This window comes from Pristiophorus japonicus, chromosome 16 (assembly GCF_044704955.1).
Source record: "Pristiophorus japonicus isolate sPriJap1 chromosome 16, sPriJap1.hap1, whole genome shotgun sequence".
NCBI lineage: Eukaryota > Metazoa > Chordata > Chondrichthyes > Pristiophoridae > Pristiophorus > Pristiophorus japonicus.
Window position 1 is genome coordinate 87,200,729 of NC_091992.1, and position 24,819 is coordinate 87,225,547.

At 50.4% G+C, this 24,819-nt stretch overlaps 1 protein-coding gene and 1 long non-coding RNA gene across 2 annotated transcripts in view; one reads left to right on the top strand and one right to left on the bottom strand.

The window, feature by feature from the left end:
* LOC139226633 (myosin-16) overlaps window positions 1-24,819 on the top strand; it is a 326,697-nt gene that overhangs the window by 291,324 nt on the left and 10,554 nt on the right. The window contains exons 15-20 of the mRNA XM_070857530.1: window positions 4,758-4,861; window positions 10,775-10,967; window positions 13,643-13,846; window positions 15,729-15,854; window positions 21,112-21,282; window positions 23,641-23,841. Coding sequence (XP_070713631.1) covers window positions 4,758-4,861; window positions 10,775-10,967; window positions 13,643-13,846; window positions 15,729-15,854; window positions 21,112-21,282; window positions 23,641-23,841 — 999 coding nt within the window. The remainder of the gene's footprint in view (window positions 1-4,757; window positions 4,862-10,774; window positions 10,968-13,642; window positions 13,847-15,728; window positions 15,855-21,111; window positions 21,283-23,640; window positions 23,842-24,819) is intronic.
* Window positions 1-24,819, bottom strand: part of LOC139226635 (uncharacterized) — a 68,197-nt gene that overhangs the window by 34,495 nt on the left and 8,883 nt on the right. The gene's annotated exons all lie outside the window — the stretch shown is intronic.

The following is a 24,819-nucleotide window of genomic DNA, read 5'->3' on the forward strand; positions in this document are numbered from 1 at the left end:
ACAGCTCCCAGTGGTGTGCTGGTCCACAGCTCCCAGTGGTGTGCTGGTCCACAGCTCCCAGTGGTGTGCTGGTCCACAGCTCCCAGTGGTGTGCTGGTCCACAGCTCCCAGTGGTGTGCTGGTCCACAGCTCCCAGTGGTGTGCTGGTCCACAGCTCCCAGTGGTGTGCTGGTCCACAGCTCCCAGTGGTGTGCTGGTCCACAGCTCCCAGTGGTGTGCTGGTCCATAGCTCCCAGTGGTGTGCTGGTCCACATCTCCCAGTGATGTACTGGTCCATATCTCCCAGTGATGTGCTGGTCCATATCTCCCAGTGATGTGCTGGTCCATATCTCCCAGTGATCTACAGGTCCACAGCTGCCAGTGATCTACAGGTCCATGTCTCCCAGTGATGTACTGGTCCATATCTCCCAGTGATGTACAGGTCCACAGCTCCCAGTGATGTACAGGTCCACAGCTCCCAGTGATGTACAGGTCCACAGCTCCCAGTGATGTACAGGTCCACAGCTCCCAGTGATGTACAGGTCCACAGCTCCCAGTGATGTACTGGTCCATATCTCCCAGTGATGTACTGGTCCATAGCTCCTAGTGATGCAGTAGAGAACAGCTGCCCACCCTGTATAAATCCCTTGCAGTTTAGCATACTCACAATCTGCTGTCATTGAAGCCCTTGCTGGCATTCTGAGAGGGTTGTGACAGGAAAATGGTTTGGCATCTATGCGCTTAACTGTGGGGAGCAACCAATGCAAGTATTTTTAATAAAACAAAACAAATATCAATTAGCAATCTGCCAGTCGGTTTTATTGAAATGATTATTTTTGGTACCCTGGCAGATGGCACATTTTAGACAAGCAGAGTTACAGAATGAAAGGGATACTGTAAGCTTAGTTGCTCATTGATGTAACAATTACCAGCAGTGGTCTTTAGGGCATACAGGTAACTTCTTCCCAAGGGTAACCCGCAATTTGAGAAACTAACAGATAAAAATGGGAATGTGTTTTATGCAATTTACTGAAGAGTTAATTATAGGTTAATTAAAGATAGAAGTGCAGTTCTTTAGGCTTTGCTCAGGTTGGAAGCCCTGTCTGTGAGTTTGGTGCATGTAATTCTGGATGAATCACAAATTGTAGTAGGCAAGGACTGAACATTATGACTAGAATTGGCCAAAAGGAATGCTAACATAAGAAATAGGAGCAGGATTAGGCCCCTTGAGCCTGCTCCACCATTCAGTAAGATCATGGCTGATCTTCTACCTCAACTCCACTTTCCTGCATTATATCCATATCCCTTGATTTCCTTAGTATCCAAAAATCTATTAATTTGTGTCTTGAATATACTCAACAACTGAGCATCCACAGCCCTCTAGGGTAGAGAATTCCAAAGATTCACCACCCTTTGAGTGAAGAAATTTTCCTCATCTCAGTCTTAAATGGCCGACTCCTTATTCTGAGACTGTGACCCCTGGTTCTAGACTCCTCAGCCAGAGGAAACATCTTCCCAGCATCTACCTTGTCAAGCTCTTTAAGAATGTTTTATGTTTCACGTCTCATTCTTCTAAACTCTAAGGAATATAGGCCTAGTCTACTCAATCACTCTTCATAGGACAATCCCGTCATCCCAGAAATCAGTCTGGTGCATTCCCTCTGAGGCAAGTATATCGTTCCTCGGGTAAGGAGACCAAAACGGTATACAGTTCTCCAGGTGTGGTCTCACCAAAGACCTAAATAATTGGAGTAAGACCTCTTTAGTATTATACTCCAATTTCTTTGTGTTATGTCTGTAATGCACTTATGAATGACTCCACAAGGCAATGTGTTGTACTCCAACTGTAGTGACCTTGGTCCTTTATTCGTAACTCCAGAGTGAGGCACAAGCATGGTGGACAGCCTTTTATACTGGGCCCTGCACATCTATGCAGGTGACCCTCAGGTCTCTCACTGTAGTGCCCTCTGGTGGACAGCCTCTGCCACAGGGGCAAGAAACCCCAGTCTCCACCAGTTGCACCCTCTAGTGGTGCCAGCATAGTATATATACCGTGTAAACCTTATTGATAGTACATCAGGTAACAAGTCTCCATCTTATACAACTATACAATGACTACACAGAGAGAATATCTATAGTCTGCATATATAACACTTTTTGTATTTAAAAAAAAAAGAAAGACTTGCATTTATATAGCATCTTTCACGACCACCAGACATCTTAAAGCGCTTTACAGCCACTGAAATACTTTTGGAGTGTATTCACTGTTGTAATGTGGGACACATAGCAGCCAATTTGCACACAGCAAGCTCCCACAAACAGCAAAGTGATAATGGCCAGATAATCTATTTTTGTTATGTTGATTGAGAGATAAATATTGGGCAGGACACCAGGGATAACTCCCCTGCTCTTCTTCGAAATAGTGCCATAGGGTCTTTTATGTCCACCTGAGAGAGCAGGCGGGGCCTCGGCTTAACGTCTCATCCGAAAGACGGCACCTCCAACAGTACAGCACTCCCTCGGTACTGCACTTGAGTGCTAGCCTAGATTTATGTGCTCAAGTTCCTGGAGTGAGACTTGAACCCACAACCTTCTGACTTGAAGGCGAGAGTGCTACCCACTGAGCCACAGCTGACACTATGAAGGCTAATAAACCATTTGCTTTCCTAATTGCTTGCTGTGCCTGCATGCTAACGTGCTGCGTTTTGTGCACAAGGACACCCAGGTCCCTCTGAATACCAACATTTTCCAGTCTTTCTTTTTGAAAAATATTCTGTATTTCTATTTTTCACATTTCACATTTCTCCATATTATAATCCTGCCACATTAGTGCCCATTCACTTAACCTGGCTGCTCCCTTGTCAGCCTCTTTGCATCCTGCTCACAACTTATTTTCCTACCTAGCTTTGTCATCCCCACTCAGTGGTCCCGATTTTGCAGTAAGAAAAGCGGTGAACCTATCAGCACTCAGGGTTATAAAGGAGTAAATCAGGCAGCAACTTCCAGCATCCACACATGTGCAGTTAAACGCGGAAATACTGAAGTTGCTGACTGAGTTGCCCTGCTCTTCCACAAGCTACGCTACATCTATACCTCACCGAAAAACCCGGCATTGAAACACATAGAATGGCGTGAGGTTGTTGTACTTAAGTTATAGAAACCCACTAAACTCACCAGGAAAAGTTTGGTTTATCCATTCTAGTGTTAGTGAATTTTTAAACGCGTGATAAATCTTAATTACTGCCAAACTACCTCTCTGGCACTGAAAATTTACTTTTGCAAATGTGGAATATAATTCCTTTAGATATTAATTATTGTTGAGATTTAAAAAGTAAAATAGAAGACTTTTTTTTTACTTCTTTCTCTTTTATCTCTCTTTTAATCCAGTCTTTCCCTCTCTTTATTTCACATTCTATACCTGATTTGACATTGAATTCAATATTCCAACTTACACTTCCTGGTTCAGACTCTGCGCTGCTCATTAACAGTGCTTCAATCTGATTGGTTAAGGAGATAAACAGTTGCTTTCCCTGTTCACACAGGTCCCAGATGCCCTGTAGAGGGCGCTGTGCCAAAATGGCTTTCCAATCCCTGCAAGTCCAGTGCAAAAGCCCATAGAAAGTCTGCGGGCAAATGGAAGTGTAACAAATGGTTGGCACTGTTCGTTCACCGCTGATCACAAAATCTGACCCATTCGTTCTAAAGTTTATGTAACACATAGCAGTTTTCACAAACTTTTACTGAATAAAAGTTTTCAAACAAATAAATATATCTCTATGCAAATGTGACTTTCATGACATTTTTGACTGGTTTTGATTAATTTTCTCAGTCAACTCTTCTTTTTATGGAGAATTCTTGAAATATCTATTCCATAAAGTTTAAAGTCTAGAATATTCTCATTCCACCTCGTGCACCAAACATTTAGTTGTGTAATGTTGGAAACACTCAGTTAGAATGGCACGGAACCACATTCATTGGTGCTCCCAACAGTTCTTCTTTAATTGACGTCCTATTATAATTATTGAAAATGATTGAGGTTGTCAAGTGTGTGTGACAGTAATACATTTAGTTACAGCGTTTATTATTCTGCAATAAACAAAGAAAGACAATGAAATACTTTGGAAGTGTCATCATCAATGTTCCGTTTAAACTGCGGTGCTCTCGAGGTCCCACGCAGCCAGTGAACTGACTTTTAAATAGAAAAAAATGCGCATGTGCAGACTGTCAAAGGGCCACGCGGCTCAATAAAAATGACGGGGAACATTGGTAGTCGCTGTTGTAATGTAGGAAACACAGCAGCCAATTTGGGCGCAGCAGGGTCTCACACTCACACACATATTTTATCCACCAGCATAATTTTAAGTTTGCAGATAAAATTGCATTTTGGTGTAACTGCAGGAACTTTTGACTCTGAGTATTATGGTTATATTTTAGTACAAGTACAAGTTATGTCTCAGTATTATGGTACATTTAGAGGGATTGATGCATCTGAGTATTACGGATAACTGAACAGATAAACGTTACACTTACAGGTGGTGTGGTCTCTGAGTATTACGGTATATTTACAGGGATTGTTGTGTTTGAGTATTACGGTATATTTACAGGGGTCGCTCTCTGAGTATTACGGTATAATTACGGGGGTGGCTCTCTGAGTATTATGGTATATTTACAGGGGTTGCTCTCTGAGTATTACGGTTCCATGCAGTGGGCCACTGCTTGCCCAGTTACTCACAGTAGGCCACCATTTAATTGTCTGTCTGCACTTGCCCTGGTTTCAGGCTGAAGAGAGTAAGGTAGTGCGACTGCAGCTCGAGCTGACCCAAGTGAAGGCCGAGATTGACCGCAGAATCCAGGAGAAGGAGGAGGAGTTCGAAGCGACACGGTAATCTCATCTACTTTCTGTAATATTTAATCGGTGACAATGTTGGGGTCTTTGTGGGGCAGTAAGTTCGAACACTGTCCTTTCACAAAATACTGCGGATGCTGGAATCTGGAATAAAAACAGAAATGCTGGAAATCTCAGCGGGTCAGGCAGATTCCAGATTCCAGCATCCGCAGTATTTTGCTTTTGTATTAGTGTTTAATTTACTGCCACTTCTCTTCTAGGAGTTCCCACCTTGAAGAAGTTCTGCTCCTTACGCCCCACCTCAATGAATTTCGAGCTCGGCACGATGCTGAGCTCTTTTTCTGCCGCCTTCGCCTCAGTGCCCACTTCTTTGGCCAGGAGTCTTCCCTCTGCACAGCTGACTCTTTCTCCCATTTTCAGAATTCTCGCTCTACCTGGACCCCTCCCTCTGGCCTCTTGCCCTCTCTAGACCTCTTCATTGCAAACTGCCGATGGTACATTGGCCGTCTCGATTTCCCTGCTCTCCTCACTCACTCCAACCTCCCTCCCTCTGAACTTGCAGCACTCCGCTCGCTCAGATCCAACCCCAACCTTGTCATCAAACCTGCTGACAGGGGTGGCGCTGTTGTTTGGCGAACCGACCTCTACCTTGCTGAGGCTGATCACCAACTCTCTGACACCTCCTCCCACCTCCCCCTAGACCATGACCTCACGACTGAACATCAAACCATAATTTCCCAGACCATCACTAACCTCATCACCTCTGGAGATCTTCCCTCCACAGCCGCGAACCTCATAGTTCCCCAATCCCACACAGCCCGCTTCTATCTCCTTCCCAAGATCCATAAACGGGGCTGCCCCGGTAGACCTATCATTTCAGCCTGTTCTTGCCCCAAAGAACTTATTTGTTCCTATGTTGACTCTATTCTTTCTCCTCATGTCCACTGTCTTCCTACCTACATCCGTGACTCCTCCGACACCCTCCGCCACTTTAACAGTTCCAGTTTCCTGGCCCCAACCGTCTCCTTTTCACCATGGACGTCCAATCCCTCTACACTTCCATCCCCCACCAGGATGGCCTGAGGGTGCTCTGCTTCTTCCTCGAGCAGAGACCCAACCAGTCCCCATCCACCATCACTCTCCTCCGCCTGGCTGAACTTGTTCTCACATTGAACAACTTCTCCTTTGACTCCACTCACTTCCTCCAAATTAAAGGTGTTGCTATGGGAACCCACATGGGTCCTAGCTATGCCTGCCTTTTCGTGGGATATGTGGAACATTCTTTGTTCCAGTCCTACTCAGGCCCCCTCCCTCACCTCTTTTGGTACATTGATGACTGTATCTATGCCGTTTCCTGCTCTCGCCCGAACTTGAAAATTTCATTCACTTTGTATCCAATTTCCACCGTTCCCTCACCTTCACATGGTTCATCTCTGACTCTTCCCTTCCTCAACTTCTCCGTCTCCATCTCTGGGATAGGCTTTCGACCAGTATCCACTATAATCCACTGACTCCCACAGCTACCTGGACTACACTTCCTCCCACCCTGCATCCTGTAAGGACTCCATTCCATTCTCACAGTTTCTCTGTCTCCATCACATCTGCTCTGATGACGCCACCTTTCACACTAGTGCCTCTGGCATGTCTTCCTTTTTCCTCAACCGAGGATTCCCCTCCGCCGTGGTTAGCATGGACCTCGACTGTGTCTGTTCTATTTCCCGCACCTCTGCTCTCACCCCTTCCCCTCCCTCCCAGGACCACGATAGGGTTCCCCTTGTCCTCACCTTTCACCCCACCAGCCTCCACGTTCAACGGATCATCCTCCGCCATTTCTGCCACCTCCAGCATGATCCCACCACCAATCACATCTTCCCCTCCCCTCTCAACATTTCGAAGGGACCGCTCCCTCCGCGACACCCTGGTCCATTCCACAATCACCCCCAGCATCCCCTCCCCTTCTCACGGCACCTTCCCGTGCAAGTACAGGAGATGCAACACCTGCCCTTTTACCTCCTCCCTTTCCACTATCCAGGGCCCCAAGTATTCCTTCCAGGTGAAACAGCAATTTACTTCTACTTCTCTCAATTTAGTATACTGTATTCACTGCTCACGATGTGGTCTCCTCTACATTGGGGAGACCAAGTGTAGATTGGGTGACCACTTTGTGGAGCACCTCTGTTCAGTCCACAAGTGTGACCCTGAGCTTCCGGTCGCCTGTCACTTTAATTCTCCGCTCCACTCCCACTCTGACCTCTCTGTCCTCGGTCTCCTACACTGTTCCAACAAAACTCACGCAAGCTCGAGGAACAGCACCTCATCTTTTGTTTAAACACTTTACAGCCTTCTGCACCAACATTGAGTTCAAAAATTTCAGAGCGTAACCTCTGCCAATCTTTGGCTCCCTTCCCCCATCCCCCACCGAGCCTGTTTATTTTTTCCTCCTTGATTCTAATGGCAGCTGGTCATTATTCCATTTTAACTCCGGCCATTACTATTTCAATTCGGCCCATCATCCCTTTTGTCTCTCTAATCTCTCCTGCCTTCCACCTTCTCACGGACCTTCCCTTTTGTTCTTTCTTCCCCCTCCCCCTTTCAATGCTTGTTAAGAACCTGTTCTTTCCGAACAGTCTCCAATGTGATCCCACCACCAATTACATCCCCTCCCCTCCCCTCTCCTCTCAGCATTCCGTAGGGACCACTCCCTCTGCGACACCCTGATCCATTCCGCAGTCATCCCCAGCACCCCCTCCCCCTTCCCACGTTAACTCCGCTTCCTCACAGATGCTGCCTGACCCGCTGAGATTTCCAGCACTTTCTGATTTATTACTATCCTTTCACATCTGGGATCTGTGTTTCAACTCGACCGAGACTGAGAGAACATGAGTCTTTGCTGCTGCCTACGAGAGAATCAGATGTGAAATGATTTGGGGGCAGATTTAACCCATTCTTTGTGGGTGTACGAAATTGACCTTCATCTTCCACAAACTAGCATTACATTGGCAACCTTCCTCGAAACTAGGGTAGAAAGTACAAATTTCACATCGGAGCAGTAGGAGGCAGTATTGAGCTGCAGAAATCCAGGTGCAATTTTTGGCATAGAGGTATGGAAGTGTCACTCCATCTGGCATTATCCTGCACTATCCAACCTTCGAGTGCTTGCTCAGTGTCAGTACAGGGAGTTTTACATCCGACTGCAGCCAGTACAGGGAGTTTTACATCCGACTGCAGCCAGAACTGGGCCGGGAGGGCTCAGCCAAACACTGGGTGCCAGTAGATTCACGCCCCTTACCGTGACTTGCATCAAAGATATCCAGCCCCAGAATCCTGGAGTGACTCCGGTGGCCTCCAACTGTGACTGTGGTGGGAGGATCGGCGGAACGTCCCAGGGAAACGGTTGTGCTGGGTCCCTGACGTTTCTTGGGAGTTTGCTGTTTGACAGCTGGTGGGATGGGCAGGCAGTGCACTGAGCTACCACCTACAGAGGGGATTCCCACTCCCCAGGCTGAACCACCCTATGTTGGGTGGAGGTTGGTGCGGGCGAGTTCCAGCGGTCTCTGTCTCGGTGGGCGTGGGCCCCACCAATCAGGGATCAGGCCGGGCAAGTAACCTGGAGCCACTGAAGAGAGGGATGTTTTTTCAAATGTAAAGATTTATCGGGGAGTCTGAGGGGGTCGTGGCCAGGACCGAGGGAGTGGGGGGGAGGGTAGTCCCAACGCAGCACCACCTCCCCCCCCCCTCCCCCCCCACACACACACATGGTCAGTTAGCTGCCAACCATGGCGGGCAGATCCTGGAGAATCACCCACATATCCCACGGTAATTAGATGTCCACCTACTGACTCCTCGATCTCCAGCGGGTACAGTCCCACCCCCCACACCCCCCCCCCCCCCAACCAGGCTGATCATCAGTATTGCAACCCGCGGGTTACAAGCCCCATTGCCTTCTGCTGGGTTTGGGTCGATTTTGCTTGGTTTGGGTCGATTTTTCTGGGTTTGGGTCGATTTTGCTTGGTTTGCGGCTGTCCTGAAGGATTCTGTTCTCCCGACTGCCCGGTGAATGAAATACCCGTCTGGGCCTCGGCAATCTCCCCTGTGATCCTTTTAACTGCTGACGTCGAACTCTGCTCCAAACGGCGGATTGAGCGTTTAAATCACAGCTTCATCTCTCCGTTAACGTTCTTTTTCTTATCTCTAAGCAATAAGCTGCAAAGTGATTTGGGCAGAATTAAAAGTGGAGCTTCCTGTATCACGGTGGAGTGAGATTTTTAGTAAAGTTGTCACTTCTTCCCTCCCCCTTTTCCACTGACGCTGACACCTGCTGTGGCACCAGTCCACAGGCGCCAGCTACCCTCTTGCTCAAGCGGCTATTTTTCATGGGAGTCCCTCAACAGTGGATATTGGCAGGCTGTTCAACTTTGTGGGGCACCGCAGCTGAGCCTGGTCCTGTCGTCACCTGCACACTGACCAGCAGGGGGCGACTGACCCGCCATCAGAGTGGGGGAAACACAGGCTAATTTTCCCTTTTCATGGCCCGAGAAGACTGGGGTAAATTATAGCAGCCCTACAGCCCGGCAACAATCAGCAAGGACCAGGGATCGGACCCGGGGCTGTTCCTGGTCAGTGTTGGCTCACCCACTGCACCACAGAGTGCCTTGTACAGTGGGAATCAGCGGGGAGACTGTATGATGGACAGACTTGGTAAAGGAAGCAGATTATGTGCCTGTTTGCTCAGTTTAATGTTTCACTCTCTCCGAATTGCAAAAGGCGACAATTCACTGTGTTCAGTCGCTCCTCCAAAATGAATTAACCTCTGCTCTTCATTTATCTGTTTCTAGTCTTTGCTCCCGTCTCTCTCCCTCTCTTCTGTCTCCCGTAACTTCTGTCGGGAATCTGCTCCCTCCTGCGGTAAGTCTGAACCACGCACTTTATTCCTGACCGTTTTCCTATCAAGCAATTTAGAACGTTTCTGGTTCACAGCGATACCAAAGGGATTGTCTGGACGTTGCTCAGTTTTCCGGCTTGTGAATTCAGGTAGAAGGGTCCAGTTATCGTTGAGAAGCCACAGTGAGGGGCCAAGCTTCACCGTGCAGGATAAAGCCAAGCTTCAGAAGAGTAGCGGAGAGGATAAAGGAGGTCAAGGGGCAGTAGTTGGATGTTACCAAGATCAGGCTTTTAAAGTTTTTAGATCGCAGGAGAAGGGAATTCAAAAGGAAGGAAGCAATGCTGCTATTTTACGAAGAATAAGTTAGAGGATAATTTCAGCAACAACAACTTGCATTTATATAGCGCCTTTAATGTGGTAATACATCACAAGGCGCTTCACAGGAGCGTTATCAGACATAATGTGACATCGAGTCACGTAAGGAGATATTGGGGCAGAGTTTGGTCAAAGAGGTAGGTTTTAAAGAGTGACTTAAAGGAGGAAAGAGGGGCGGAGAGGTTTAGGAAGGGAATTCCAGAGCTTAGGGCCTTGGTAGCTGAAGGCACAGCCGCCGATGGTATTCAAATTGGTGATGTGCAAGAGGCTAAAATTAGAGGAGTGCAGAAATTTCGGGAAGTTGTGGGGCTGGAGGAGGTTACAGAGATAGGGAGGGGCGAGGCCATGGGGGGATTTGAAAACAAGGGTGAGAATTTTAAAATCGAGGTGTTGCCGGACTGGGAACCAATGTAGGTCAGCGAGCACAGGGGTGATGGGTAAACTGGAGTGAAGACACAGGCAGCAGAGTTTTGGAGAGCTGAAGTTTAACGAGTGTGGGGGTGCTGGCCAGGCGATTATTACCTTGGACATTTTGTGGAGTTTTTAATTAATGTTGCTAGTTGACCCTCAGCACCTCCTGTATTACCTGGGGACAGGAGTAGCCATTTTATGCTCTTTGTGTCGCTGGTTGAAAGGATCTTGCCATCGCCTCAGTCCTTTCCAATGACGGGGACCACGTTTTACCGTTTCAGGAAAAATCATCAGCGGACACTGGATTCGCTGCAGGCCAGTTTGGATGCGGAGGTGAAAGGTCGCGCAGAGGCGCTGCGCGTCAAGAAGAAGTTGGAGAGCGACCTGAATGAGCTGGAGATCCAGCTGGACCAGGGCAGCAAGAACAACGGAGAGCTGGTGAAGCTGCTGAAGAAGATGCAGCAACAGACCAAGGTGAGGCCTAAGCTGGAGGCTGCTGGAGTAACAGACCCCACCAACTGCCGAGGATAGTGTGTGATACAACACAGACCTCACAATCGCAGCACGGATAGCGATTGAGGAAGGCCCATCGTAACTCATCTGTTTGGGACTTTAAAAAATATTAACATCCCATTAACACCTACCCATGTGTGAATAAATCGCAGGTTTTTGCATACACCAGAAAAAAGACTTGCATTTATATAGCGCCTTTCACGACCTTGGGATGTCCCAAAGCACGTTACAGCCAATAATAATAATATATTTTATTTATATAGTGCCTTTAACGTAGTAAAATGTCCCAAGGCGCTTAACAACAGTGTTACAGACAAAACAGATAAATTTGACACCGAGCCACAAAAGAAATTACGGCAGCTGACAAAAAGCTAGTTTAAAGAGGTAGGTTTTAAGGAGCGTCTTAAAGGAGGAAAGAGAGGTAGAGAGGCGGAGAGGTTTAGGGAGGGAATTCCAGAGCTTGGGGCCCAGGCAGCTGAAGGCACGCCCACCGATGGTTGAGCGATTATAATCAGGGATGTTGGAAAGGCCAGAATTTGAGGAGTGCAGCCATCGTGTGGGGTTGTGAGGCTGAAAAAAAATCACAGAGCTAGGGAGGGGCGAGGCCATGGAGTGATTTGTAAACAAGGATGAGAATTTTGAAATCGAGGCGTTGCTTAACCAGGAGCCAATGTCGGTCTTTTGAAGTATAGTCACTGTTGTAGGAAAGGTGGCAGTCAATTGACAGTCTCCTCAGAACACTTCTCTAAATGAAGAAGTCAGCATTCTTCTTAAAACATTTGTCATTTTAAAATTATAGTTTAATTCTCATTCGACTTCATTTCACGTTGGTATAATCTAGAAAGGAGCAGCCTTTGACAGTCAGTGGACACTCCAGTATGTGCAGCTTGTGTGGTGTGTTTCCTGGGTGTGGCCAGGAGAGGGCGATCACACCCTGCCTTGCTTGGCTCTCTCCAGTAGCTCTGTGGACTCGGTAATGTGGTACTGAGCCAGATCAGGAAGCTCCAAATTTCAGTCCCTGGCCTGCATTCAGTTGCCTGATCCGAGCCAGATTGATGATGGGCTTTGCTCAAATTGACCTCTGCATTGATGGTCAAAGGAGATTTAAAACATTTTTTTACCAGCCCCCTATTGGAAAGTGTTTATGTGTGGACCGGGGTGGGCTGTGCTGTGATGCTACTCACAGTTGAATAACCAGCTGACACACTGTCTAGATTTACCCGTGAGGAATGGCCGTTTAGGGCGGGTGTCGGAGGCTGGCTGACACCCAGGGAACTATACTCGCCCCTTCAATGGAGGAGAGATTTGGAGAGAAAAGAGCCTTGCAATTCTGAACAATACCAGCTTCTCGAGAGCTGACGTAGGTTTAGAGAGTACACAAAGACTAAACACGTCCTCCTCGGCTCCCCCACTCTACCAAACAGCCCATCTTCGACAAGTGCATTTATCCTCTGCTGGACTGATCATCTTCACTTGTACTTGCACTAGGTGGTGCTGTGCACCAGCTCTTGGATTGAGATATGGCCGTCCCTGAAAAAGTGAGTGCACAACACCAGACTGCCCTGTGGTTTGTGTTCTCGCCCTGGCAGAGAGCTCCCTAGCCCCCGCACTCGATAATACAGTGTGGTCTCTTCAGTGCATTCCTGGGGATCTCCGTATTTTCAGTGTAATGCAGATCGAGCTCACTGCTGCCACCTTGGGACGAATGAGTGGTAATAGAGCTGGTCGCAAAGTATAAGACAGAAAGATCACCCAGTGTAGTTGGCATCATATCTTCACACTCTTCCCTTGGAGAGCAGTGCGAAGCAGTGAAAAGATTCACAGATTGATGCACAGTCTGATGGGCCCTTACATGAACACTCATTCCGTGGCTGTAACCCACAGGGTGGTTAGTGCTATACGGTGTGAGGATTTGAAGGACTCCCATCACCAGACGCGAGTATCTCACTGGGTGTCAATCCGTCTCCATTCACCGGGACTGTGGAGTTTGTTGTGAACACCGCAGCTCCTGACTCAGAGACCACGGTCTAACTTCCATCTCCCAGTGTGACTCACCCTCCGGCACTATTCGAAGAGCAGGGGATTTCTCCCCAGTGACCTGACCGATATTTATCCCTCAACCAACACCGAGAAACAGATGCAAAAGCAAAATACTGCGGACGTTGGACTCTGAAATAAAAACAGAAAATGCTGGAAATCTCAACAGGCCAGGCAGCATCTGTGGAGAGAAATAGAGGTAACGTTTCAGGTCGATGACCCTTCATCAGAACCCGAATGGACCATCAACCTGAAACGTTAATTCTGTTTCTCTCCACAGATGCTGCCTGACCCGCTGAGATTTCCAGCATTCTCTGTTTTTATACCTAAAAACAGATGATCTGCTCACTTATTTAATTGCTGTTTGTGGGAGCTTACTGTGCGCAAATTGGCTGCCGTGTTTACCACATTACAACAGTCGGTAAAATTTTTTTTTAAGTACTTCATTGGCTGTAGAGCTCTTTAGGACATCCTGAGGTGGTGTATAAATGCAAGGTCTTTGCTTGAAACCGGCACTGTCACAGCCTGTGGTTGCAAGCTCCTCCTGTGAGCAGTTACTGGTGCCCCTCTCCCTGATCATGCTGTGTTGCTGTGCCCAGGATATGCAGACTCAGATGGAAGAGGATGCTCGGCAGCATGAGGAGCTTCGCGAGCAGTACAGTCTGGTCGAGCGGCGCTGCAGCGTGCTGTCTGCCGAGCTGGAGGAAACACGCAGCGCGCTGGACATGACCGATCGCGCGCGCAAGATCCTGGAGCAAGAGCTGATGGAGATGACCGACAAGTACAACGAGATTAACACCCAGGTGAGGAGGGGGGTGGGGGGGGGGGGGGCGCGCTATTGGTCGAGGCCGAGAGCTTGCAACCATTTGAATTCTGCCTTGTGTGTTTGGAATTTGCACCATGTGTTTCTGTGTTGTAACTAGGAGCAGGAGTAGGTCATTCAGCCCCTCAAGCCTGTTCAATTAGCTCTGCACCTTAACTCCATTTACCCATCATCATTATAGGGTTCCCTCGAAGCGAGGATGACTTGCTTCCACGCCAAAAAGGGATGAGGTCACAGGTGTTTCAATGAAGGACCTATCATTCTGGATCCTGAACCACATTTTGAAGGGTGGAAGATGCCTGTGCGTGGACTTTTTTAACGTGTGGTGGCCGTTGCACACCAGACACCACACATCACACAGGCTCGACAGAGCTAGGTCTTGGTCCAGTGGCAAGGGTTACCCAAGACGACTGGAGACCAGCTTTGCTGCACGGACCTAGTGCGCACACATATCGCAGTGTGGGCTGGCCCGTGCTGCCTCTGGGCCCTCGCCTCTAATGGCCCCGAACTCACGCCTCCTCGGGGCCCTGATCACATCACTTCACAGTCTCTCGCCGCTCCTGCTATACCTACCCACGCTCCAATCACCGACCTGGATCTTGGTGATGTCAAATTGAGTCGCTCTCTTTGAAGCTATCGCCCTCCTGCAGCAGCACGCGCTGCTCCCTGCAGTGGCATGCCACCGCACGTTGCCCCCTCTAATGGCCTCGGCCTGCAAGACCATCCATTTATCCACCTTGGTTCTGAATCCCTTCACACCCTTGTCTAACAAAAGTCTATCAATCTCAGTTTTGACATTTCCAACTGACCTTCAGCCTCAAGCACTTTTTACATAAGAACATAAGAAATAGGAGCAGGGGTAGGCCACCAGGCCCCTCGAGCCTGCTCCGTCATTCAATATCATGGCTGATCTGATCATGGACTCAGCTCCACTTCCCTGCCCGCTCCCCATATCCTCTTATCGTTTAAGAAACTGTCTATTTCTGTCTTGGGGGAAGAGAGTTCCAGATTTTCACCACTTTGTGTGAAGAAGTGTTTCCTGACTTCGCCCCTGAACAGATGAACTCTCATTTTAAGATTATGCCCCATTGTTCTGGATTCGACCACAAGAGGAAATCGTTTCTCTCCGTGTAATAAGATGCCGCAGTATTGCAGTGCCACATTGAGAAGGTTGACATTGTAACAGCTTCCCAGGGCCACACGCCCCTCTTCACATTCCATCAGAGGATGAGCAGAGGCACAGCTGGAGGACCAGGCACCAGGGCCTGGAGGACCCACGAGGAAGTGGGTCTGCAGTACCGCCAGGAGAAGTAGGTGGCGCACTTTCACTTGCCAACAGTGAGCTGGTTGTCTCTGGCAGTGGTTCTTGGACCTAAAACCCATCTGATCAGGGCATGTCTCATCAGGGCTGCAGAAAGTTCAAATGCAGTTCGGCCAACCCGAACACAGAGGCGGTCACTTCCAGAGTGCGGGGAGGCGGTGGGGGGCCTTGTGTTCGGGTCATGTGATGTGCTTGAGATTTTCCCGGGGGGGGGGGGGTCTCCTGCCACGCAGTGTGAGAGCCTGGGGAAATGCAGGTTTTAATTATTAAATACAGAGGCTAAGAGGCTTTCCGCTTCAGCCTTCCTGACGCTCCGGTGGGACTGATGCCCCACGGGAAATTGGGCATCTCCGGCCGGGGGGAGGGGGGGGTGCGGAATTCGTAGCGCTGAAGCGGAAATTCCCAGCGCTCTCACGTTCTTCCGGCCAGAGTGGCGGAAGCTCGCGCAGGGTTGTAGATTGCGGGGCCGGGAAGCACCGGATTGTCCGCGGAGCTCTGACCGGTTTGACCTTTGCCCCCTCCCTCCCCCCCCTTTTCCCAGTTCCAAGGGGCCACGGTCCTGAAACGCAAGCTGGAATCGGACCTGCAGCAACTGGCGGCCGAGCACGAGGAACTGGCGAGCGAGTTCAGGGGCGCAGACGAGAAGGCCAAGAAGGCAGTGAGTGAGGTGAGGCTGCTCGTTGCTTCGCGCTTTGACTGTGAGGGAATGTGCCAGGGTTTTGTTTCCAGTGAATTCGGTTTTTTTTCAGAATTCTGTGCTCATCAAAGTGTCACCGACGGGGAATGGGACATGTTGTATCTCGGGACATCCCATGTCCATGTGGAGCCGAGGTGAAGGAAGAGCGGACACAGCCCCCCACCCCCCCCCCCAGCTAACATTGGCGCTTCCCACAACCCGGAGCGTTTTCTCTCATTTACCTCCAGTCGCGGCAGACCCGGACTCTGCATCCACCTTCTCAACGACGCCCGACTCCTGCACCCCGGCACCGCTGCTGTTGGCAGGTGGGCACCCCTTGGCACCAAAGCTCGGCTCGCCCACCTTGGCTGCCATTCCTGCATCGACCCCACCGAGGAGACATTGCCGAGGCCCAAGAGCTTTGGTGTCACGCTCCCCAAGCACGCTCGCTCGCGCTGCTCGATCTGTCGGTCCCTCCGGCTGTGCGAGGCAGCCAACTCCCACCTGCAGGGCATGCTACAACCCGCGTTTCAGGCCCCACTCGCTGCCGCCGGGTAATTCAGATCAAGGGAGGGCGACGTCTGCACATCGGCACCCTGTATTCCCACTCGCTGCTTTATTCGGTCAGTATGAAAATGTGGGTCACTGATTCTGGGTAGCCGTCCCATGGACTAAACATGCACCGAATGGAAACTTGCTTTAACAGAGAGCTGCCATTTGTCAGCTTGCCTCAGTGGGCAGCACTTTCGCTTCGTGAGTCAGAAGGTTGTGGGTTCAAGTCCCACTTCAGGACTTCAGCACAAAATCCAGGCTGACACTCCAGTGCAGTGCTGAGGGAGTGCTGCATTGTCAGAGCTGCCGTCTTGCGGATGAGGTGTTAAACTGAGGCCTTGTGTTCCATATTGGGTGGATATAAAAGAAGAGCAGGGGAGTTCTCCCCGTTGTTCTGACCTGTATTTATCCCTCAACCAAGTTCCCCAAAACAGATCATCTGGTCCTTATCACATTACTGTTTGTGGGAGCTTGCTGTGCGCAAATTAGCTGCCGCATTTCCCACATTACAACAGTGACTGCACTCCAAAAAGTACTTCATTGGCTGTAAAGTGCTTTGAGACATACGATGGTCATGAAAGATGTTATATAAATGCAAGTCTTTCTTTAGGCTTGTTGGAGGTGCTACCCTTTGGATGAGAGGCGTCCGCCTATACAGGGACAGGCAAAAGATCCCGATTCTCCCACCAAAGTTCTCCCAGTGTCCTGGTCAACATTCCCATCTCGGTGAACACCACCCAAACAGATGAATACGTTATTTATCCCATTGTGGGAGCTTGCTGTGCACAAACTGTGTACCCAACAACAGTGTCCGTATTTCATTAGCTGCGAAGTGTTATGGGATGTCCTGAGGATGTAAGAAGGGTGATATAAATGTGCAGTACTTGTCTGTGAACCTACTGTTGCGCATCAGTAAATCTGACCATGTCACCCTTCAGTGACCAAGAGGACAGCGGCAGTTTTCTGTCCGAGGATCCCACGGTGAAGATTGTAACCAGTGTGCTGATTACTCCCAGCAAATCTCAGGCCCTGAAGTCCAAGAGATAAAGAGGCTGAGAATCTGATAGATAAGCATACGATACTGGAAATGTACAGCAGGGCAGTCAGATCTGTGAACGAAAAATAGCGACCAGATCTGAGGCCCAAAGTTACTGTGGGGAGAGGGGGGAAACACAGACCGTGCACCCACAATCTCCCAGCCTGAGGGAGCACCAGGTCACGGAATCGCCCCCTTCATCCTCGGACCAGGCAGTTTACATTTACAATCAATGCATCAGGACCAGCGTGTGTCAGCTGTGGTCGCTGTTCCGTGATCTCTGGCACCAGATCAGGTTTTTCAAACATTAACTTTAAATAGTGTGGATTATAAAGAGTCTGCCAGCTAGTTCCAATGGCAAATTGTGCATCTTTTACGGCTTTGGGTGTCATCAGAACAGCTCGATGGAATGACTGCCCTTAACTCCCTGCCAGCATGTAATGTGCGATGTAGGCAGTCCTGGCAGCAGCCAGCAGGTGGCAGTGCTGCTCTACGCTGCAAGAGGAGGGCAGAGGGTGCAGTGATTTATGACAGCAGGTTCCTCCAGCCCCCGATTTAGGAACTTAGTTGGATTGCACTTTGCTACTGGGCAGTGGGTTTAGATTACAGGCCAGCTATAAAAGTTTTATTTGAGTGATAAACTTCCGAGGCGGCATTAAAGAAAAAGCATGTGCAAACATTTACTGGTTTGTCAGCCATGGCTCACACTCGCCTCTGAGTCAGAAGGTTGTGGGTTCAAGTCCCACTCCAGGAACTTGAACACACAAAACAGGCTGACACTCCAGTGCAGTGTGGAGGGAGTGCTGCACTGTCGGAGGTGCTGTCTTTTGGATGAAAAGTTAAACCGAGGCCCCGTCTGCTCCCTTAGGTGGAAGTAAAAGATCCCATGGCACTATTTCGAAGAAGAGCAGGGGAGTTATTCCCGGTATCCTGATCAATATTTATCCCTCAATCAACATAACAAAAACAGATTATCTGGTCATTGTCACATTTCTGTGGGAGCTTGTTGGGCACAAATTGACTGCTGCGTTTCCTACATTACAACAGTGACTGCACTCCAAAAGTACTTCATTGGCTGTAAAGCGTTTTGAGACGTCCGGTGGTCATGAAAGGCGCTATAGAAATGCAAGTCTTTAAAACACAGCCAATCAATAGAGATTTTTTTTTTTAAAGTTATTCTGTCACGAGATAAAATTGAACCAGTGTGAGCAGTGCAGAGAGCCAGTGCCGCAGAGAGCCAGTGCCTCAGAGTGGGGGGATAGGGGTCTGTGGCCAATGGTACCCTTTCACCTGTGGACACCAATTTGATGCCATTGGCAAGCACCGATTGTCGGCTTCAGCACCGATGGCCCCCATTTTAAAGGAGGCGGGTGGGGGGGGCAATTTTCCCTGTAACTTTCGTTTGACGGGATGCGAGGCCCATTTACAATTCTGCGCACGCGCGGCTTTTTCAATTTAACAGCTGGCTCATCGGCTGCGCGGCACCCCCTGGAGCTTGAAGGGAACACTGCAGTGGGGGTGGGGGGGGGGAGGAGCCCAGATTTGCATATTTAAAGAAGACCCCACTGCCTTGCTGCGGGTGTCCTGCACGTCTGGTCAGAGGAGCAGCTTACGCTTGGCACCAATGTGTTCCTGTTAAGCTGGGCGATTGTCCAGCGGTCTGGAGCTCTCGCACAGCCCACTCACCGTCTTTTAAACAGAAAAGACAAACACGGGCGGAATTGTGAATGGGCCGCTCACCCAGCCCATTAAAGGAGCTGCACCTCCCGAGCGGGAACATTGATTGGGACACGGTGGGAAGGCAGTGGGGTGACAGTGGGTAAGTTGCTGCCCTTATTTTAACTCCGATCCCCCCCCCCCCCACCACCCTCCCCGGATCAAGTGGGGATGGGGGGGGGGGTCGAGTTAAATTCTGGCACAGAGCGTCCTCACAGGCTGCTCTCACTCCCCCCCCCCCCCCCCCCCCCCCCCCGTTAATTCTGTATTTGTTCACAGGCCTGACATTATAAGAACTGCCACTCACTCAGTGTCTCTGGCTCTGGCTCCGGCTGAATGTCCAGTTGGGCCCGGTGGCATTTGCTGAGACGGCTACACATCAGTGAAACATGATCTCCCCTCCCCGGGCTCAGGTTCCGCTCCCATCTGTAGCCGGAGCCACTTCAGCAAATCCCACGGTCGTGACCCCCCTCCCCCCTGCCCCCGACATCCTTCCCGTTCTTGGGAATTTGAGCCAGCATTCTGCTGAATGGCGAGAATAGTTGCTCACATACAACTCCAGGATCAGTGACAGCTTCGCAACCAGGAACTGGGAAATGGAGAGCCTGCAGTTTTGATCCTTCCCCCACCCACCCAGTCTGTCCGTGCACCTGTCTCGGCCCATGGAGCTATTTATCCCCCCCCCCCCCCGCTCCCCTCAACCTGTCTCTGCCCGTGAATTAATTTACCCCCTCGCTGTGTGTTAGCGACCTTTCCATTGCACCTGGCGATTTTTCATTTAATTTACTTATGTAAAAGTGAAACCCGGCAATAAAATCCAGTTAAGGAAAGTTTCAGTACTAGACGTGGTGTCAGTCCAGTCACTTTGTGGCCTCTTTCTCACTAAACTCTCTGCTGTAATTTTTTTCAAAATCATGAACTTAGCTTTTCATTTTCCTTCCACCTTATTGGTCTATTTTTGAGCCGGGAGCAACGTCATAAAGAAGTGGCATTTTAATTGGGTAAAAGCAGAGTCGGGAGGCTGGTTTATAACCAGTGAAGTGTCCCAAGAACTTGTGATTGACGTGGTTATGTCCCGTGGTGAGGCGAGGGTTCGACACTTCAACGCAAGTGACAGCACTACCGTCCCGGCCTAGTGCCGAGTGAGCAGACTCAGTTAGTGACTGGCACCAATGCCCAGCCGTGAGTAGGGTGGCTGATCCCCATTGAACGGATGCAGGGGCAGGCTGACTAAACACATGGCCACAGTCAGCCAAGCACACGCCCAAGTCGTGTGTCAGCCGTGGCTCAGTGCCAGCACTCGCCTCTGCGTCAGAAGCGACTTCAAGTGTGGGCTCAGGCCCCACTCCGGAGACTCGAGTACAAAATCTAGGCTGACCCTGAGGGAGTGCTGCCTCCGTCTTTCGGATGAGACGTTAAACCGAGGCCCTGTCTGCCCTCTCAGGTGGATGTAAAACACCCCGTGGCACTATTTCGAAGAAGAGCAGGGGAGTTCTCCCCGGTGTCCTGGCCAATATTTATCCCACAACCAACATCACTAAAACAGGTCATTTATTCATTGCTGTTTGTGGGACCTTGCTGTGTGAAAACTGTTACATTTCCTACATTACGAAAGTGCTTTGCGATGTCCTGAGGTCATCAGTGGCGCTATATATAAATGCAAGTCTTCACTTGGACCAGCAAGTGTTCCCCAGCAGGTAGGAAGGATTTTCTGTTGCAACTTGCATTCAGGAATTGCTGTAAATCTTGAATGAAAATGGAAATTTGTACAAATGGGCGGCAGGCTGATCCGTCTCCGAGAGAGAGAAAGGTGGATGAATATTTCAGGTGGGGACAGAACTCCAAGCATGTGAGTTTATGCTCATTGTGAGATCAGTCACAAGGGGGCGCTGTGGCCCCATGAGTGGTGCTTTGGGGCATTAACGTGACCTCTGCTTTGCTCAGGTGGTCAGATTGGGTGAGGAGTTGCACCATGAACAGGACCACTCCCTGCACCTGGAGAGGATAAAGAAGGGCCTGGAGGTGCAGATCAAGGACTTAAATGTGAAGCTGGAAGAAGCCGAGCAGTTGGCCCTGAAGGGAGGGAAGAAAATCATCCAGAAACTGGAAGGACGGGTAAGAACGGTGTGGGGGGAGGGGCAGGGGTGTTGGGTAGGGGGAGGGGCGGTGGATTGGTTGGGGGGAAGGGCGGGGGCATTAGATTGGGGGAGGGGCGGAGGCCTTGGGTGGGGTGAGGGGCAGGGGCCTTGAGTGGGTTGAGGGGTGGGCCGGGAGCGTTGGTTGGGGGGAGGGGCTGGGGCGTTGGTTGGGGGGAGGGGCTGGGGCGTTGGTTGGGGGGGAGGGGGTTGGTGCATTTGTTGGGGGGAGGGATCAGGGCGTTGGGTGGGGGGAGGGGCGGGGGGGAAGCAGATCCCGACAGATGCATGTTCAATCTGCTGATTGTCAGTTTTCTTTTTCAATTGTGTTCCCTCCTCCCTGAAGATGCCGACTGTCGCTGCGGGCAGAGTTCTGTGGGCATTGCCAACTCACCAATGTAACCGTTCGTCATGGAAGTGTCGGCACACTGTGGGCATCACAGCCAAGCTCATTCCTATTTGTTCTCAGTTTTACACACACATATCCCACACACACACAAACAACCCCCCCCCCCGCACACCGCACACACACACACCCCCCCCCCCCGCACACTGCACACACACAAACAACCCCCCCACACACCACACACACACACCTCCCCCGCACACTGCACACACACACACACACACAAACAACCCCCCTACACACCGCACACACACACACACACACACACACACCACACTGCGCGCACACACACACACGCACACACACACACACACGCACAAACAACCCCCCTACACTCCACACACACACACACACACATACACACACCACACTGCGCACACACACACGCACAAACAACCCCCCCACACACCGCACACACAAACAACCCCCCTACACACCGCGCACACACACACACACACACACACACACACTGCGCACACACACGTCAGGCGACCAATGGCAGGAGTGTGGGGACAGGACGGTGGGATACACGAGGTCATGTGATGAAACCTCCAGCAACATGTCCAATCAGAGTTGGCGACCCAAGTCCAGGAAGATCTGGTTTTTTTTATCCAACAGGCTTCCACTTGTGCTGGGCTCTGGCTCGGTAGCAAAGCTGAGGGCAGCAACGAGCTTGGTCTGTCCCTGCCTTGTGGTCACGGTTCTCTCTAACTGATTGCCAAAACTTCTGATTCTGGGAGGAAAGGACTCTCCAATCTGGCAGCAGTCTGAGCTTCCATGAGAGATACACCGACTCCAAGTTCCCCTCCCAACTCACGCACCATTCTAACTTGGAAATCTATCGCCATTCCTTCATCGTCGCTGGAACTCCCTCCCTAACAATACCGGGAGTTCCTTCACCACACGGACTGTGCAACCGTTCATGAAGGCGGCTCACCATCACCTTCTCAAGAGCAATTAGGGTTGGGCAATAAATGCTGGCCTTGCCAACGACACGCGCATCCCGCAGTGCAGGGTCTGCTGCAGATGCCCCTATAGCTGCCACACTCTCCAGGCTGGGCTGCAGTGCTGCCAAGCCACAAGCAGGATGTGGGCTCCTTCGCTTGAGCTGCCATCGGCAGCACACGGCCAGAGACGGCCTTCAATACCTCCACATACAGTTGATTCTTTTTGCAAGTGGGACTTTCTTTCAAAAATAGGACCCGTCCGATTTGGCGGTCTTGGCTGTGGTCAGTAGTGTCCTCCTCCTTCTGTCTGCCTTGGCTCACCCGTAGCACTGTGTCAGGCATCGCTCGCCCGCAGTCGCGCTCACTTTCTCCTGTCTCCGGGTTGGATGTCTCTGGGCTGGTGCCTGCGGGCGAGTGAGGGAGCAATCGATGGCTGGCGTTCTGAAGCTCAGGCAGGGCTGGACGCACTGGGGCCTGGTTGGTTAGGAAGCTGTTAGTTGAGTGAATGTGGTTAAGGGCGGCCAGCCCACTGTGCATCTTGCGACTCCCACTTCTGCAGTGGAAGGGGGAATTCTGGGATGAAGGAAAATGCTGAGCTCAGACTTGGGCAGTTGGTCAAGGCTCCGTGCAGCCTGAGGTGGCAATTGGGAAAGTGGGTAAGGTTGAGACCAGAGCTGTTTGGAGGAATCTAAGAGGAATGGCTTCAGTGTTGTCAGCATTAAGCTGGAGGACATCATGGCTCATTGTGCCTTTGGTGTCAGAAGGGCAGTTTCTCTTTGTGTGAAAAAAGCGTTTCCGGACTTCGCGCCTACATTGAGGGATACTTTAATCATTGTGATCCACAGAGCCACGTTCACCCGTCACGTGACTCAACGATGGGGCTGCGGTTTAATAATTATGGGATGGTTGTTATTGTCATTGTAACCTCAGTGGATGCACGTTGCCAGCAATAGGCGTCTGACTGACTTGGTGCCTCTTTTTGCAGGTGAAAGAGCTGGAGGTGGAGCTGGACGCGGAGCAGAAGCGTCACGCGGAGACCGTGAAGACGCTGCGCAAGAACGAGCGCCGGCTGAAGGAACTGGTGTTCCAGGCCGAGGAGGACCAGAAAAACCAGCACCGCATGCAGGAGCTGGTCGAGAGGCTCCAGAACAAGCTGAAGGCCTACAAGAGGCAGGTGGAGGAAGCAGTAAGTATGGGCCACCTCCCACTGTGCGCTTGGGGCTGGAGGTTCCGGCCTGTGACGCCCAGCGTCCCCTGCAAGCTGCACTTCCTCCTGCGCAGCCCGTCTCTCCCACTGTGCAGTGTCTGCAATGGTAAAGGCCAACGGGCGGCCTGCATGAGATCTTGCAGATTGTCGCGCAGCTTAGCGGGAACATTGGGGGAGCCCAACGTGGTGAGGGTGCGGGGTTATTTTTGATATCTCGCTTCAGAGCCTCCGAGCCAAGCGACGGAAACAGTCTCACAACCAGGGGTCGAGTTTGACTTTTGGCAGCGCTTGGGGTCTCATCATAGGGTCGGGACGGCCGCCAGCAAAAGGTGTTGTGGGGGTCATGCTCGCGGAGTACGGAGCTCACGGGGCAGCAGCAGCCCAGGTTAATTTAGTGGGACCCCTCCTACTCCTCTGGGCCCTCACGGAAATAACTTGACAATTACCTTTAACAGGCCTCTCCGGTTCCGTTGCCGGTGAAACTGTTGTCGTGGAGCCTTCACAGTGCAGACTCCGAACTAAAATGGCAGCCGGGGCCCTAGTTATGTCGTTGGACCCTGATTTCCATCTTAAGATAGGTCTGTCGCCTGAAACAAACGGCCACTCTGGACACCCGGCGGCAGGCCCCTTGCAAAATGGATGAACTTAATGAAGTTTCACCGCAATTATGCAGGTTAAAAACATAACACACAATTCTGTGTAGCTCGTGATTGCAAAGAAAATGTTGATGCATTCAAACACTAAGTTGCTTAATTAACATGTTCAAATTTATGAGGGTCCCATTTTGAGGTCATTAGCGCCCGTTGACGCCAAGCGAAGGCACTCAACATGGACCCCATAGAGTTGCTATTTGATCGAAGTCGCAGTGCCTCATCCCACTCATCTAACTGCAGACAACTGAGGAGCAGATGTGCAAATCCAACACCCAAATGTGCAGGAGAATACTGCTGAAGTTTG